Source organism: Anabas testudineus, chromosome 9, assembly GCF_900324465.2.
Source record: "Anabas testudineus chromosome 9, fAnaTes1.2, whole genome shotgun sequence".
NCBI classification, from domain to species: Eukaryota; Metazoa; Chordata; class Actinopteri; order Anabantiformes; family Anabantidae; genus Anabas; species Anabas testudineus.
The window spans coordinates 8,550,077-8,562,765 of NC_046618.1; the positions used below are offsets into that span (position 1 = coordinate 8,550,077).

At 41.1% G+C, this 12,689-nt stretch overlaps 1 protein-coding gene across 4 annotated transcripts; it reads right to left on the reverse strand.

Moving 5' to 3' along the window:
- Positions 1-3,258: 3,258 nt before the first annotated feature.
- got1l1 (glutamic-oxaloacetic transaminase 1 like 1) lies at positions 3,259-12,590 on the reverse strand. 4 transcript variants are annotated; one of them, XR_003297630.1, is made up of 10 exons: positions 12,442-12,590; positions 10,958-12,358; positions 9,791-9,972; positions 9,540-9,663; positions 8,496-8,713; positions 8,064-8,214; positions 7,462-7,627; positions 7,117-7,259; positions 6,421-6,668; positions 3,259-3,340 (listed from the first exon to the last, which is right to left on the reverse strand). XR_003297630.1 is itself a non-coding variant. In XM_026342399.1 (10 exons), exons 3-10 carry the CDS (start codon positions 11,133-11,135, stop codon positions 6,529-6,531), a joined length of 1,302 nt encoding a protein of 433 aa, XP_026198184.1. In that variant the 5' UTR covers positions 11,136-11,435; positions 12,237-12,358; positions 12,442-12,590; the 3' UTR covers positions 4,604-6,528. The 4 variants fall into 4 exon arrangements, 3 of the variants coding, with proteins under 3 accessions (XP_026198184.1, XP_026198185.1, XP_026198186.1); XM_026342399.1 differs by lacking the exon at positions 3,259-3,340 and having other exon boundaries at positions 4,604-6,668; positions 10,958-11,435; positions 12,237-12,358; XM_026342400.1 differs by lacking the exon at positions 3,259-3,340 and having other exon boundaries at positions 4,604-6,668; positions 10,958-11,902; positions 12,237-12,358.
- Positions 12,591-12,689: the final 99 nt, after the last annotated feature.

Below are 12,689 nucleotides of genomic sequence, written 5' to 3' on the forward strand. Positions count from 1 at the left end.
GAAATGGTGCTCACATCACAGTGGAGGAGCTGGTCATGCGCTGAACTGACGCAACAATATCAGATATATATACATATACATATATGTCAGTGGTGGCTTCATTACCATCGCACCCAGCAGCAGAATAAACACCGGGTTCCGACATAATTACCTCAAAGACTAGATAAGAATAAATACATTTATAAGAATATGGGCCACATACTGGTTTTTCACTGTTACCTCATCTGCTCGGCGTGTATAGAGTGTGTTTGTTTGTTTTTTTATAACCCTGCCTTATTTCTTGTGCCAAGCGGAATAAATCTAGAGCAGCTGAATCAGTGGCAGCAATGCATCAATCAAGTGTTTAAAAAAAGCATTTTTAAAAATGTGTTATTTTATTTTTCTATGACCTACTGTATTATGATTAGATCATTTGAAAGACAGCTACAGTTTAAAGATGTTATTTAAAAGTCTTTTTTCTACCTATAACTACCCTGGACAAATTAAATCCTCTGAACTCAAAGATAATCAAGTAACTAAGTAAGAAAAAAAAGAGAAAATCACACAGAATTGCTGAAAATTACGCAGAACTGATGCTTTTGTTTACATCTACCCACCAATGTTTTTACTGCACCGACTTTAAGTTGTGTTAAATGAATTGAGATTACACACCAGGCTCGGTTTAGAGAAAAGGTTGCACACCTACTTACCGTGTGTCGATTTCTGGGTTTTCACATACAGAAGAAGAAGAAGAGGAAGAGGAGAGAGGAGCGGAGGAGAGAGGAGCGATCCAGCGCGGAGTGTCCGTGCGCCTCTGGAGAGATGATGCGCGCTCCTCACACAAATGAACGCATCTGTGTTTCTGAGCAACACTGAAGTCACGCATCCGCGCTCTGAAGCGTTGGTATTTTCTTGTGCCACTATTGATTTGCGCTGTAACGTCTTGTACAGTCACCTTCAAGTGTTTATTACCGCGCGATCAGCGTGTGCAGCCCGGCTGACGGGGATGGCTCGCTTTTATATCTGCCTTAAAGTTGACTGACAGCTGATGACTGAAGGAGCCTCCTGACGCGTGTCTCAGTGGAAGACTGAGCAGCCTCAACATAAAAATCCCCTGCACACAGTTATACAGGTCAGGTTCTTCCTACAGGGCACACAGTTAAACACAAAGCATATCTATAAGGTTATAATATCATGATATGATGGCTTGTGGTGATGGGGTTTTATGCCCACGCCCAAAAGATCACCCTGCTGTCTGTGTTCATACAGGAGGTCACTGCTGCAGCTGTAATGTTTGAACTGTCATCCTTCACCGCTCACAAATATTTGTTGAAGGGTCTAGGGGCCAGGCTGATAAGGAGGTGACGTGATGTGATGTCTGAAGTGACCTTTGTGAGGCGGACAATCTGGCACCGTGTTTGGTTTGTGCAAACTCTCTCCCAGTTTCTCCCAAACAAGCCAGCTGGCGGAGACCAAACAGTCGTGGTTATGTGCCCGTATAGTGGATTGAGTCTAAATGAATAGCCTGGTGCGAAGCCAGGCGAGCAGGCCTAGTAGAGGAGATCCTGGTGCGATGCACTCAGTGGAGGTTGTATTCACAGTGTGTCTGAAGCTTGGGCACGTTCATTTGAGGCTGGACGAGTTTGGTGCTAATCAATAGAGGTTAACTCTCCTCACTCTTCTTCCTGCATGAAGACAACTGTAGCTCAGTCCACTGTCAGCAGGATCTGGCCAGAACTTATCCTTGAAGTTACCTTGGGTAACTTTCTGACACAATCCCTCATATGACTTTCAGGTGAGAGTGAATTGTTGGTCAAGTGATTCAATAGGGAAATAACCCCCGTTCCTCTCTTGTCCAAAGCAAGGACGTCTTTTAGAGGCTCTGTGGGAATTAGATTACCGACAGAGAAAAGTCCTTCTTCTTGTGCAAAAAAGTAATTACAGAAAATGAAGATAACACAAACTATAGGGGACATTTGACTTATTCTGTCTTCGTTCAAAAGCTTTTTCAAACTCTACTGGAATTTGTAAGAACACGATCGATGTAGAACAACTGCCTTTTCTTAAATCCAAAGCCAAATCAATTTAACATGTTAGTTTGTAGATGCGTCGCAATATGTGAACGAGCATTTCTTTGTGTATCCTCTCATTCATTTATGCAATTGTGACAGAACCATCTCACAGCAGCGTGCTGTACTATAAACCACTGCAGGTTTCACTGGCTGTGAAAGACATTTCCAGATTTCAGAGAAATTAAGAGCTCTGTGCTTTTCTCCAGTTCATACATGTGTAACCATAAATACTGTGCAGCTGCAATCATCCTGTTGAACATTACAAACCTAATGTCTCTATTGTTGGGTGAAGGGACATGTTTTTACCTCATATGTTCACATAAGTAGGATTCTTTGTTCTGTACATGATCATCGTCAGCTGTATAATTGTGTTAAAAGGTGAGGTAGTGGCTGGCAGAATGCACATGGGATTTTGTGGTGATACACAGAAAAGAGAAATCCTTCTATACTGTGAAATACCTTGGATTGCCTTTAGGACCCTTTATAGTTTTTCTGTCATAGATGTTGAGAAGCTTGATGCAGATTGTGTTGTAGACAAACATTAGACTGAACACTTCCTCACCAATACACTTGCAGCAGTACTGTATGTTGAGAGCTTCGCAGTTTTCAACATTTTGAGACCACTTGTCTCCAAGGCCAAACACACAGTGTGTGAAAAACAAATGTTTAGACCCCGAGCATTAAAAAGAGGAAGATCCAATAACACACCATGGTTTATTCCTACTGTCTAAAGACGGTAAAATTCAACATTCATCTTTTTTGACCTGTATCTAACATGCAGTTTAAATCGCTTTTTGTTTGCTGTTAAATTATCTATTACAGTGGTCTTTGTGGTATGGTAGGTCACAACTGCAATAAGAGGAATCCATGCATAATGAAGCTGTTTAGTTTGGGTAATATGGGCGAGATTTAATAGCCTCACTATCAGTTAAGTATGTTAGTTCATCCCTTTGGTTAAGACTATAGACTGTGAAAGACTGAATTAATTTAACCAATGCTTTGGTTCATGACTAAAAGTAATATCATTCCTATCATATTGACTAACAAAGGTGCTCATTTACCTTCACTCTGTAAATGAAATGAATTTCTATCACTTCTACGGCAAAGCAGTTTGTTTTGTCATTAACTAATCTTATTCATCACATTCACCAACAAAGCAGGATGTGAAGCTTTTGCAAATCAGGATACAAACCTGCAAAGACCTTTCAGAGAACTTGCTTAAACCTTTTTAAGTTTACCCGGTTCACTGCCACAAACATCAACCAGTGGCCTTCTGCCATGTGAGTAAGCTGCGAGAAAAACAGAACATAGCAAACGATTGAACAAACAAAATGAACTCAATTTACAGAAAATGTTTCTGTATAGAACTGAAGGCTCAACGCTAACGTGGTTAGATAGATAGATAGATAGATAGATAGATAGACTTTATTTATCCCACGATGGGGAAATTCTTTTGTCTACAGCAGCAAGGTGACATTAAATAGGACAACAGTATAGAAAAGCAGTTCAGTTCAGTTAGAAGAAGGTGAGAGCGTGTTCTGTCAGGAGCATGAACACGTTTCATAGTTTAGTACAATGACATGCACATGCACCGTTTATAATTACTGTCATTGCAGAATACGACACAGTTCACATAACTCCTGTGTCATTCGTACAGCACTCGAAGGCATCATGTTGCCATGGAATAGTTTGACAGCAATTGTCATCTGGATTGTAATATGGACTTTTTGTTTGAAGTTAATAGCAGTTGTTCCCTCAGTATGAGTCATAGCTAATCACTGATCACTGTCAGTCAGCACATCTTTTCCTCTATTCTAAGTGCACTTGAAGCAGCAGAGGAACACCTGAAATGATTTAGTCCTGTGGAAATGAAAGGCTGCTCTGAGTCTAGTCGGTGGTGGGCTACCCCGTGTGCCCTAAATTTACAGCCCTGGCGTCTTGCTGCGACAATTGAGAGGTCTGCTCAGACAAGACAAAGTTGAACAATTATTTAGACCGCTATCTGCCATGTGATTACAGTCCGGGTTAAAATTGATGTTGCTGCTTTGATGTGTGTGCACAGGAGATGAGACATACACTCACTGGCTACCTGTCACTCTCTCTTCACAATATGGTTTTCAGAATAAAATAATACCAAGATTCTACTCTGCCAGGCTAGAAGCTCTGTGGACCAAACCGTGATGGTTTCATTGACAGTTTATTTATAGATAATTTACATGTGCAACGTGTTAGCTGTCATTACTGCAGACTTGATGGGTTATGGTAATATACCAGAAGGATGTCAGGTATTTTTTCTGTTCCTGTTTTAGTTTCATTAATATGTGATCGACCAACATTTGTTTACAAAAAAATGTTCTGAATACGTTCGGTATTCGTGTATGATCAAAGGATGAACAGTCATGTTTGAGAATTTAGTTTCTTGAAGCAGTGTTAAATTGCACATTTCTATTAATATATATTTAGGATATTTATTGAGCACAACAGTTGTTCAATCTTGTTCGTTAGAACCCTGAATGAATCTGTTTAAGTTCAGTTTCCATGGTTCTGATTGTATTTAGGCAATCCTCTTTATTCACATACGCAGGGATAACTGCACACTGAAGATTCGAATGGTTGTCAACAACTTATCCCAAACTTGTGAGGCCAGCACTGTGTACATGTTAGCATGCTCAGACGCAAATCAAAGAGGTCCAGAGCATCTAATGGCTCAGAGGCTGCGTGATGGTGGATGTTGATTATGCTCATTGTTCACCCAAGGTCACTAATGAAAAGAGCGAGAACACTGCCTCCATTAAATACCTTGATGTAACCCGTTTCTCAGAACTAAATAGCATACAGTGACATCAATGGCATAGCTCACAAATAAAAGCAGGGCTCCCAAGGATATAAAGTTAGTTAGATAAAAGCCACGCGTTTACCAAAAAAGTCTGTTTTGCTTTAACAAAATGCAAAACATAATGCTCATTTTTCTATTGCTCCATTACTGTCGCACAGGAAGGATTAGTCATTGATGTTTCCAGATGAACCATAATTTGCTGCATAAGATATTCACATCATTTGGCAATGTGTCATAGTAGAGTGGACAAAAAAATGCTATCTGGACCATGCGACACTAAAGTCCCCGAAAAATCTCACTACAGATAAGAGTCGTAACAGACAAACATTTATTCTGTGAGAAGCACTCGTAAAGCTGCAACCTCATCGAGATGAATCTTGAAATAAAATGTTTCTTTCTCTTCTGATGTTCACAACAACTGAAAGGACTTCATGAAGCCTCCTTTCTGCTCTGAGTGCAGCGAGCAATATACGGCGACTTATCCCTCTAAAGGTTACACTTGGGCACATATAAGCTCTTAGGATTCATCCATAAGCTCTCTTAAGGTTCAACTCATATTAGGTAGGGCCTTTGTGCCAGCGCTCTGGATATCATCTACACATCATTTTGTCTCTAACCTATTACAGGATATTCCACAGAAAGATTCTGCACCTTAATTGATCTTACATCCATCACTTCTAAAAGTAATACATGTGTACAATGTGAACAGTAATTGAAGTGTAGAAACAATCATAGCATAAGATTACTGCGCTAAGGAGTAATTCCACCAACAAACCCTCGGTAAAAACACAAATTGACATTTTTCTATTTTTGTACAGACTAAATAAAATCCTTGAGCACCTGGCAGTGAGGCTGCAGACAAAAACAATACTGTTAATATTTACTGTGGTAAAAAGCTACATAATGTACTTACATTTAATTTAAGTCGTGTGTGGATATTACTGTGAGATACCTGCACTTTAGTTTTTATTTACATTTTCTGATAATATATGTATGTATTTATGTAACATTTGACCTTTCCCACCATTATGTCTATTATACTATCTATATCTATTTACATTGCAGATTAATAACATTAATAACAAACATATTCAATAAATAAATTCTGGTGATTAGACAAAGATATTACAGGACAGCAGGGAGATATTCAAAGGTACTTGGCAGTAAGTAATTAAAATTAGCACTGATGCACCTTGCTGTTGTGATTTGCGATACGCTATACAAATTGAATTGACTTGAATGTACATGATTCTTCTTCCACCATCAAATATGCCTGACCTACTGTGTAGACCACACGTGCAGCGGCAGGACACACACACACACACACACACACACACACACACACACACACACACACACACACACACACACACAACACACACACACACACACAACACACACACTTACAGGTGTACTATGCCTTACATTGCTTACAATCAAAATCAAAAATCATATTTTGTGTTCTGCTTCTTCTATATTTTTAGCAGCACTGACGTAGCATTAGCTGGACCTGGACTAGTAATTACAACCAACCTGATAGTTAGCATTTCAGTGTGACGATGGGTTTAGTCTGAATGTATTTTAGTGAGGCTGAAAAGCCCCTTTGAGACTGATTTCAGATGTTGATCAAAAGCCACATGATCAGAGTGAAGTAGTCAGGGCCAGATGGATGGACTCAGCTATATAGTCCAGGTTATGGCCGTTGATTGCGCTCACATTTAGGCAGCCACTGGGAAGGAGGTACACATGTCTGCTCTTTGACAGAAAATCTACTTGCTGACCTAAAGCATGAAAAGCACAAGAAAGCACATCAATAATTGTGGGCTTTGTTGGTTTATTGTACAATACTGGTGGAAAAACATATTATTAGCAATCATATCTATTGTTACGCAATCACAGTCAACAGACCTGAACTTTTACACAGACTGTTAAAGTTCAGGTCTGTAATGCTACAAGCATAAAATGAGCTAACCACATTTTATAACTATGGGAGATTATATTAAAATTCTGACTGTAATGAAAATAATGAATCTGTAAAACATACTATAAATACCAATTCACCTCAATTCAAATCAGAAAAGAAGAGAGAAAACAGGAAGGCACTGCAAACTAATGAGGAATATCAGACATCATTGCCCTGTGCTAATTAGAGGCTCGTGTGAATCATTTGCTGCTCTAAATTAGAAAAATACATAATCAACAATGCAACGTGAATTGTTTTCTTCTCACCATTCAAACCTGCACAACAGTAGAGTCCACCTTGTTGAGTCAGGTGGTCCCAGCAACCAGGAGTTCCCAAAAGCCTCAGCCTTTCTCTCAAGATTTCTCTGATCAGCATACATCTCTCAACAATGCGTTTCACTTCTGCCTGCCTGGGAAACACAGTGGACAACTTGGGAATAATATGAATAAGGCTAGTATGTAATTTAATAAAGGACCCAGTGAATGTTACATTACATGTTACAGTCTTTTCAGACCTAACCTTTGACATACAAGTGATCATCCTGCATCACTTAGACCAGATCAGATCGTCCCTTTCATCTGCAGATCTTGAGAACGTCATGCGTGACTCACCATTCAACCAGATGGGCTGGGTTACTGAGCACTGTGGCAACAACATGTGCTCCTCCTACAGACGGCCGGGCCCACAGTGATCTGACTATTGTATCAGCTTGATACCGCAGAGATAACAAGAGGGAGCTCTGCCTTAAGACGCACAGGAGGTGTCCTACAGCCTCACCTGGTGAAGGGGAAAAAAAAGATTAGTCTAACGTAAAGAAACACTGCGTTTGCGTCAGCCACGGTAATTTAATGTTAACTCCCTCTAGTGAGTGAATTTTCTACAGGTCATACAGAGACAAGCAAAAAGCTGACCTGCCTCACAATGAGCTACCTGATACTATGTATGTACTCGAGAAAGACAAGATTGGAAGGCAAAGGACAACAGTGACAAAATACATAGTTGCACTTGTCTATTGTGTAAAGAGCTAACACAGCAAAGGGAGGACAGTACAAAGGAAAAGATAAGTCCAGGTGGTACTTTGTGTTGGTTTAAGATCAAAGATCCCAGTCTTAATTTGTAGTGTGGGCTCATCTTGACAAGAAGTCCCTTTGGTCATAGAAATAACACACATAAATCCTTAAAATAGCTGACTGCCTGAACATCACTTTCTCACCATATAATCCGAAACAGTGGGAGAACGACTGAGCACAGAGGAGCTCCATCCCCTGTGAGGCACAGTACTGTACGGGCCAGGCATCTCTCTCCAGATCTCCGTAGCAGAGTGCCTGAGTAGGTAACACGAAGAGTGGGAAAAGCCTGCGCCTCTGTGGAAATAGTGCCAAGACAGAAAATGATGATTTAGGCAGTAGTGAAGAGCAACTGATGAATAAACATTAGCCTCAATTAAAAAACATACGCTCTCCTCTGAAAGTATTGGAAAAGTGAGACCAGTTCCTTTAGTTTTGCTGTAGACTGAAAACAACAAGCAATTGCAGAGAGAAGATGGAAGATGGTTTGTGAAATCAGCAACAACTGGCGTTGAGAGCGAAGGTGTCATTATCTAATGTTCACAGAAGAGGGGACTGTACATGTACACATATGTTACCAGGATGAGCTGTATGACCAGAGCCCACTGCTTCTGGGTGAGGTCTGCTCCAGTTGGATAGTGGGCGGACGCTGACAGAACAACAACACTTCGCTCAGGAGCCCTCTCCAGATCCTCCAGAAGCTTCTCCAAACAAACGGCCCGCTGCTTGTCGTCCCAGTAATAATACTCATGGATATCTTGGATCCCTGCTGCTTGGAAGATACCACGCAATGAGTCTGCAGGCAGGAAGAAGACAAAACATCCTGTTATGTGTCTGAAGTAGAACAAACTCTTCGAGATCAATACTTTAAACCCCAGTGCTTAATTACACTGTAGTGCTACTGCTGTGAATGAGCTGTGTTGATGAGGATTTTTTTTCATTGTATTGTCTGTGAATAATGTGCTATTGTAGGTTTCAACTCCACAGCATGTTTTCCCATTTCTGAAATGATGACTTAATAAAAATTAGGAGTTGACTTTTGTTCATCTACAGTAGCGTTGCATGGAACACATTTTGAGGTATCATGCTGTGAACGACCGTCTGTGCAGTCCTCCGTTTCATTTCACTCCGTGTCTTGCACTTATTTTTTTTTCATTCACAGGCTTCCTCTATCTCCAAATCTCAATCAAACCAACTACATCTGCAGAAATAAGTGAATATACTGTATCTGGAAAGTGTAAAGTTCTCTCAGTGAATGTCTCACATGTCTACCGAGGGTCTGCATGGCCAGATAACATCCATCTGTGCTTTGTCTGTTCCTTCACATTCTGTCTTCTTCAGACACCCGTTGTTTTTATTTACAGCATTTTTCCATCTGGGATGCTGTGTTTATGTCATAGTAACATATGTTGCTATGGATACAACTCCTGTCTTTTGTCCATCAGTTTTTCATGTGTTAATTGTGGTATACATGAGTCACCCTCTACTGTAGTCTACTGTAAAGGCACATGTGTAAGGTGTGCAGCTCACCATACTGACATTGTTTTAATAAAGTGTGAAGTACCATTGAAAAGCCAAAACACATGGTGGATGCTTTAATGCTGTTTAGGGGGCGTACTTACCATCACAAGGAGAGGAGAGGTACACCGGTCCGTACCAAGCAACACTAGCATCGTGCCAGTGTCTCAAGAGTTCAGCCCCAAGACGCACAGCTGCAGTGAAACCAGGAGTCTGGACACCTAACACCTGACAGAGATGAGTTATTATTTTGAATATGATGCTAAACTGAGTGCCTTTGTTGGTTTATTCTGAGGATGTAAATCAAGGATTGGTTACAATTTAATTACAGTATTCATATGTACAGTCACAGTACCCGGTTCTCCATCACAGCCCGACAGCTCTTCCCCAAAGTGACCTCTGTGGCTCGCTGGGTGAATTCTGTCAGACCGAGAGGAGACGGATACTCAGGACGAAGGGTCGGATCACTGGTCAGCTGCTGCTTTATTTTCCCAGTAAGACGCAATTCAAAGGTCTTTCCTTCCTCGCTGTAGTACTCTGCAAAAGTTTTTTCATCACAAAACAGAGCACTGTTGAAGTGTGAAAACTCAGGAAGCACAACCTTCTTGCTTCAGAATCAAACTGTGAATGAGATCGCATGAACACTTTGTTCCTGTTTGTCGTTGGTGGTAGAAGGTAGAAGTACCACCACGTACTTTAGTAGTACACAAACTGAATAATCAAGTCATAGTACTTGCCTAAAAAGGTACTTAAACGACATACAGAAGTGGTACAGAAGTGACTTTGAAGTATTAAAAAGTACAATAATACAGGTTCCTAACTAAGAAAGAGATTTCTCTGAGCATCAACTGGCTTACTGTTAAAAAGAAGTATTCTTCACATTATTGAACTTGAAGCTTTTAATAACATGAATGGACAAGTCTAGTCCAGATTGTTCCAGGTCTCTCATAAATCAGGTTTTTGTAGAAATCTAAAATATTGAGGCCTTGTTAAGTTTAATTCGTGCACAGATTCAAGGACAGGCCTTCTTCAGAATCCTAATTTAGGTGAGTTTTATTTGAAATCCCCTTCAGCACTAATTTAATTCATTCTGTTCAGAAAGGGACCCTTTAAAAGCAAATGTCGGGGTCTACCCAGCAGACAAACTGAATGTTTAAAAAGGAGGAACTCATGTGAACTGGTTTGACATTTGTGACGTGTGCTGCCTTTCACAGCTGAAGAATATGGCAAAAATGCAAATAATCAATCTGTTACCTTGGGACTTGGAAGGAAGGAATGAACCAAAGTGCAGGGAAACGTTTTATTTTGTCCTCTCTGTGTTTGTGGTGTGAAGTACTCAGTATAATTACAACAAGTACAAACCCGGTGTTAGAAAGGTACTGATCCATTGGTTAACGTCGTTTAATGGATCGTGCAAATTAAATGTGGTACAGCCCCTGTCCTCCTGCTTTCTGCAGGGACCTCGACATTAAATCAAATGAGATTCAAACCATCAGTAACACCCGCGGATGAGCGCACTCACCTCTCCCCGTCAGCTGAACCTTCCTGGCCTGAGAGTCCGTCTTGAAGGTAAACAACAGCCTTGTTTCCGGCCCGGCTGCAGCCGCCGTGTGGCTCTCGGTGCGCACAGAGAGGTGACCTCCTGGGTCTCCATTTTGGTTGACCCCTTTTCCATCAAGGCTACTGCCGGGTCGGCTCATCTCGACTCGAGCCAGACAAATCAGCCCCGCTACCCGCGAGCTTTCTGTTTAGAGCCCGTCTCCAGGCTACAGCACGTATTTAGATACTGTCGCCAAGGCAACGGTGATGGATGAGTTTGTCACTCCCTTATTTGTGAGTCTGGTGAGTTTACTTTTGCCATCAACATGGCCTGTCGGGGAAATGAAAGGATCAGGTTTGGAGCAGTGCTGGATGTATATTTCTATCAGCCTCAAACACTGAGAGCTCCCTCAGCTCCCAGCAAGTGCAGTCTGATGGCTCTGTAATAGATCTGCAGCCTCCTTAAATGAATGAAGACAGGTCAGACAGCATTTAATTGTGCACCAATCAATATGAGCTGCACACATTTTTACAAATTATTTTCTACTTGCATGGTTTTCACCGATCTATCTCTGTATAGTTGATTTAATTAGACCTCCTGGCATTTTTAAAGATCTAACTTGCTTTAAGCTTTATTGCCTCTGCTCTGTAGATTTGCTAGTGTAACATGAAGTGTGGTAGAGTAATATTCTGTATGCCTCTGTACATTAAATCACATTTCCTCACTCAGGTCCACATAAAAAAAAACGAAGAAATACATCTTCCCAGGTTGCTTTTCAAAAAATAACAAAACATGCTCCTGGGGAAAAAAGAGCTTTTTTTTCTCGGCTGAGAATTGAAGAGCAGCCAGTTCACAGGATGGAGAAGCAGCAGTGAATCTCCCAGTAATTGAAAACCCAGAATCAAAGTATGACATGTTGCAGCAGCCCTGCAAGAGAAAATCTGTGAGCCAGGCTCTGCCCTTCACTGTGTGACTGGTAATTACACATGACTGCACTAGATGGCAGTAGATGGTCAAACCAAGCAGTTAATAGAGTCAATTAGCTGAGAGGGAGCAATTTAGGAAAGAGTCATTTAAGAGACTCACTCCCCCCACCCCCCGCTTCGTCTGCTGTATTGCTGTGTTATTTCTCTCAGCGTTTGTCTTCAGACAATTAGATATTTTAGCAACAGCATTAGGCCACTATGTGTCACACTGGGGTTCCTCCAGGTAACGACTAGGGAAGGTCACATACTTTACTAAAATGTAATGGAAGACTCACAGGGTGTTGTATTCTTGACTATTGTGTGTCTTTGCGTTTTCTGTGATGGGCTTGTCCCCTGCTGCAATTACCGAACACCTTCACCAGAGATTGGTATAGAAAGAATCGACTTTCGTTTCATTCTGAGGGAGTGACAACAAAACATTTTATGGAGTGACAACGAAACATTTACTTTGGACCGAGGGAGTGACAACAAAACATTTACCTTTGACTTTGTCCATTGTCCGATATGTTTTCCTCGCATCAGAGAGAATTGTGGCTGCAGCTCAAGTATTTGTGTTACGTCAGGTTGTCTGCGTTTGCCTTTGTTATCCTTTGGAGTGAGAGAAATGACAACACCAAAACAATAAAATGAACCCAGAACCATGGGTGCAAAGTTGCAACAGAAAAATTCCTACGATGAAGCCACTGTTGATACTATGACTCCTGGCTTCTGCCTGCCAGAGAGAAATG

What these genes read in the sequence shown, in the direction of transcription:
- got1l1 (XM_026342401.1), bottom strand. Translation starts at nt 11,135, where the DNA reads ATGAGCCGACCCGGCAGTAGCCTTGATGGAAAAGGGGTCAACCAAAAT. An exon ending in CCTCTCCTCTCCTTGTGATG is followed by an intron (nt 8,714 to 9,539) that starts GTAAGTACGCCC and finishes TCCTGCCTGCAG; the next exon opens with ACTCATTGCGTGGTATCTTC. An exon ending in TGGTCATACAGCTCATCCTG is followed by an intron (nt 8,215 to 8,495) that starts GTAACATATGTG and finishes CTATTTCCACAG; the next exon opens with AGGCGCAGGCTTTTCCCACT.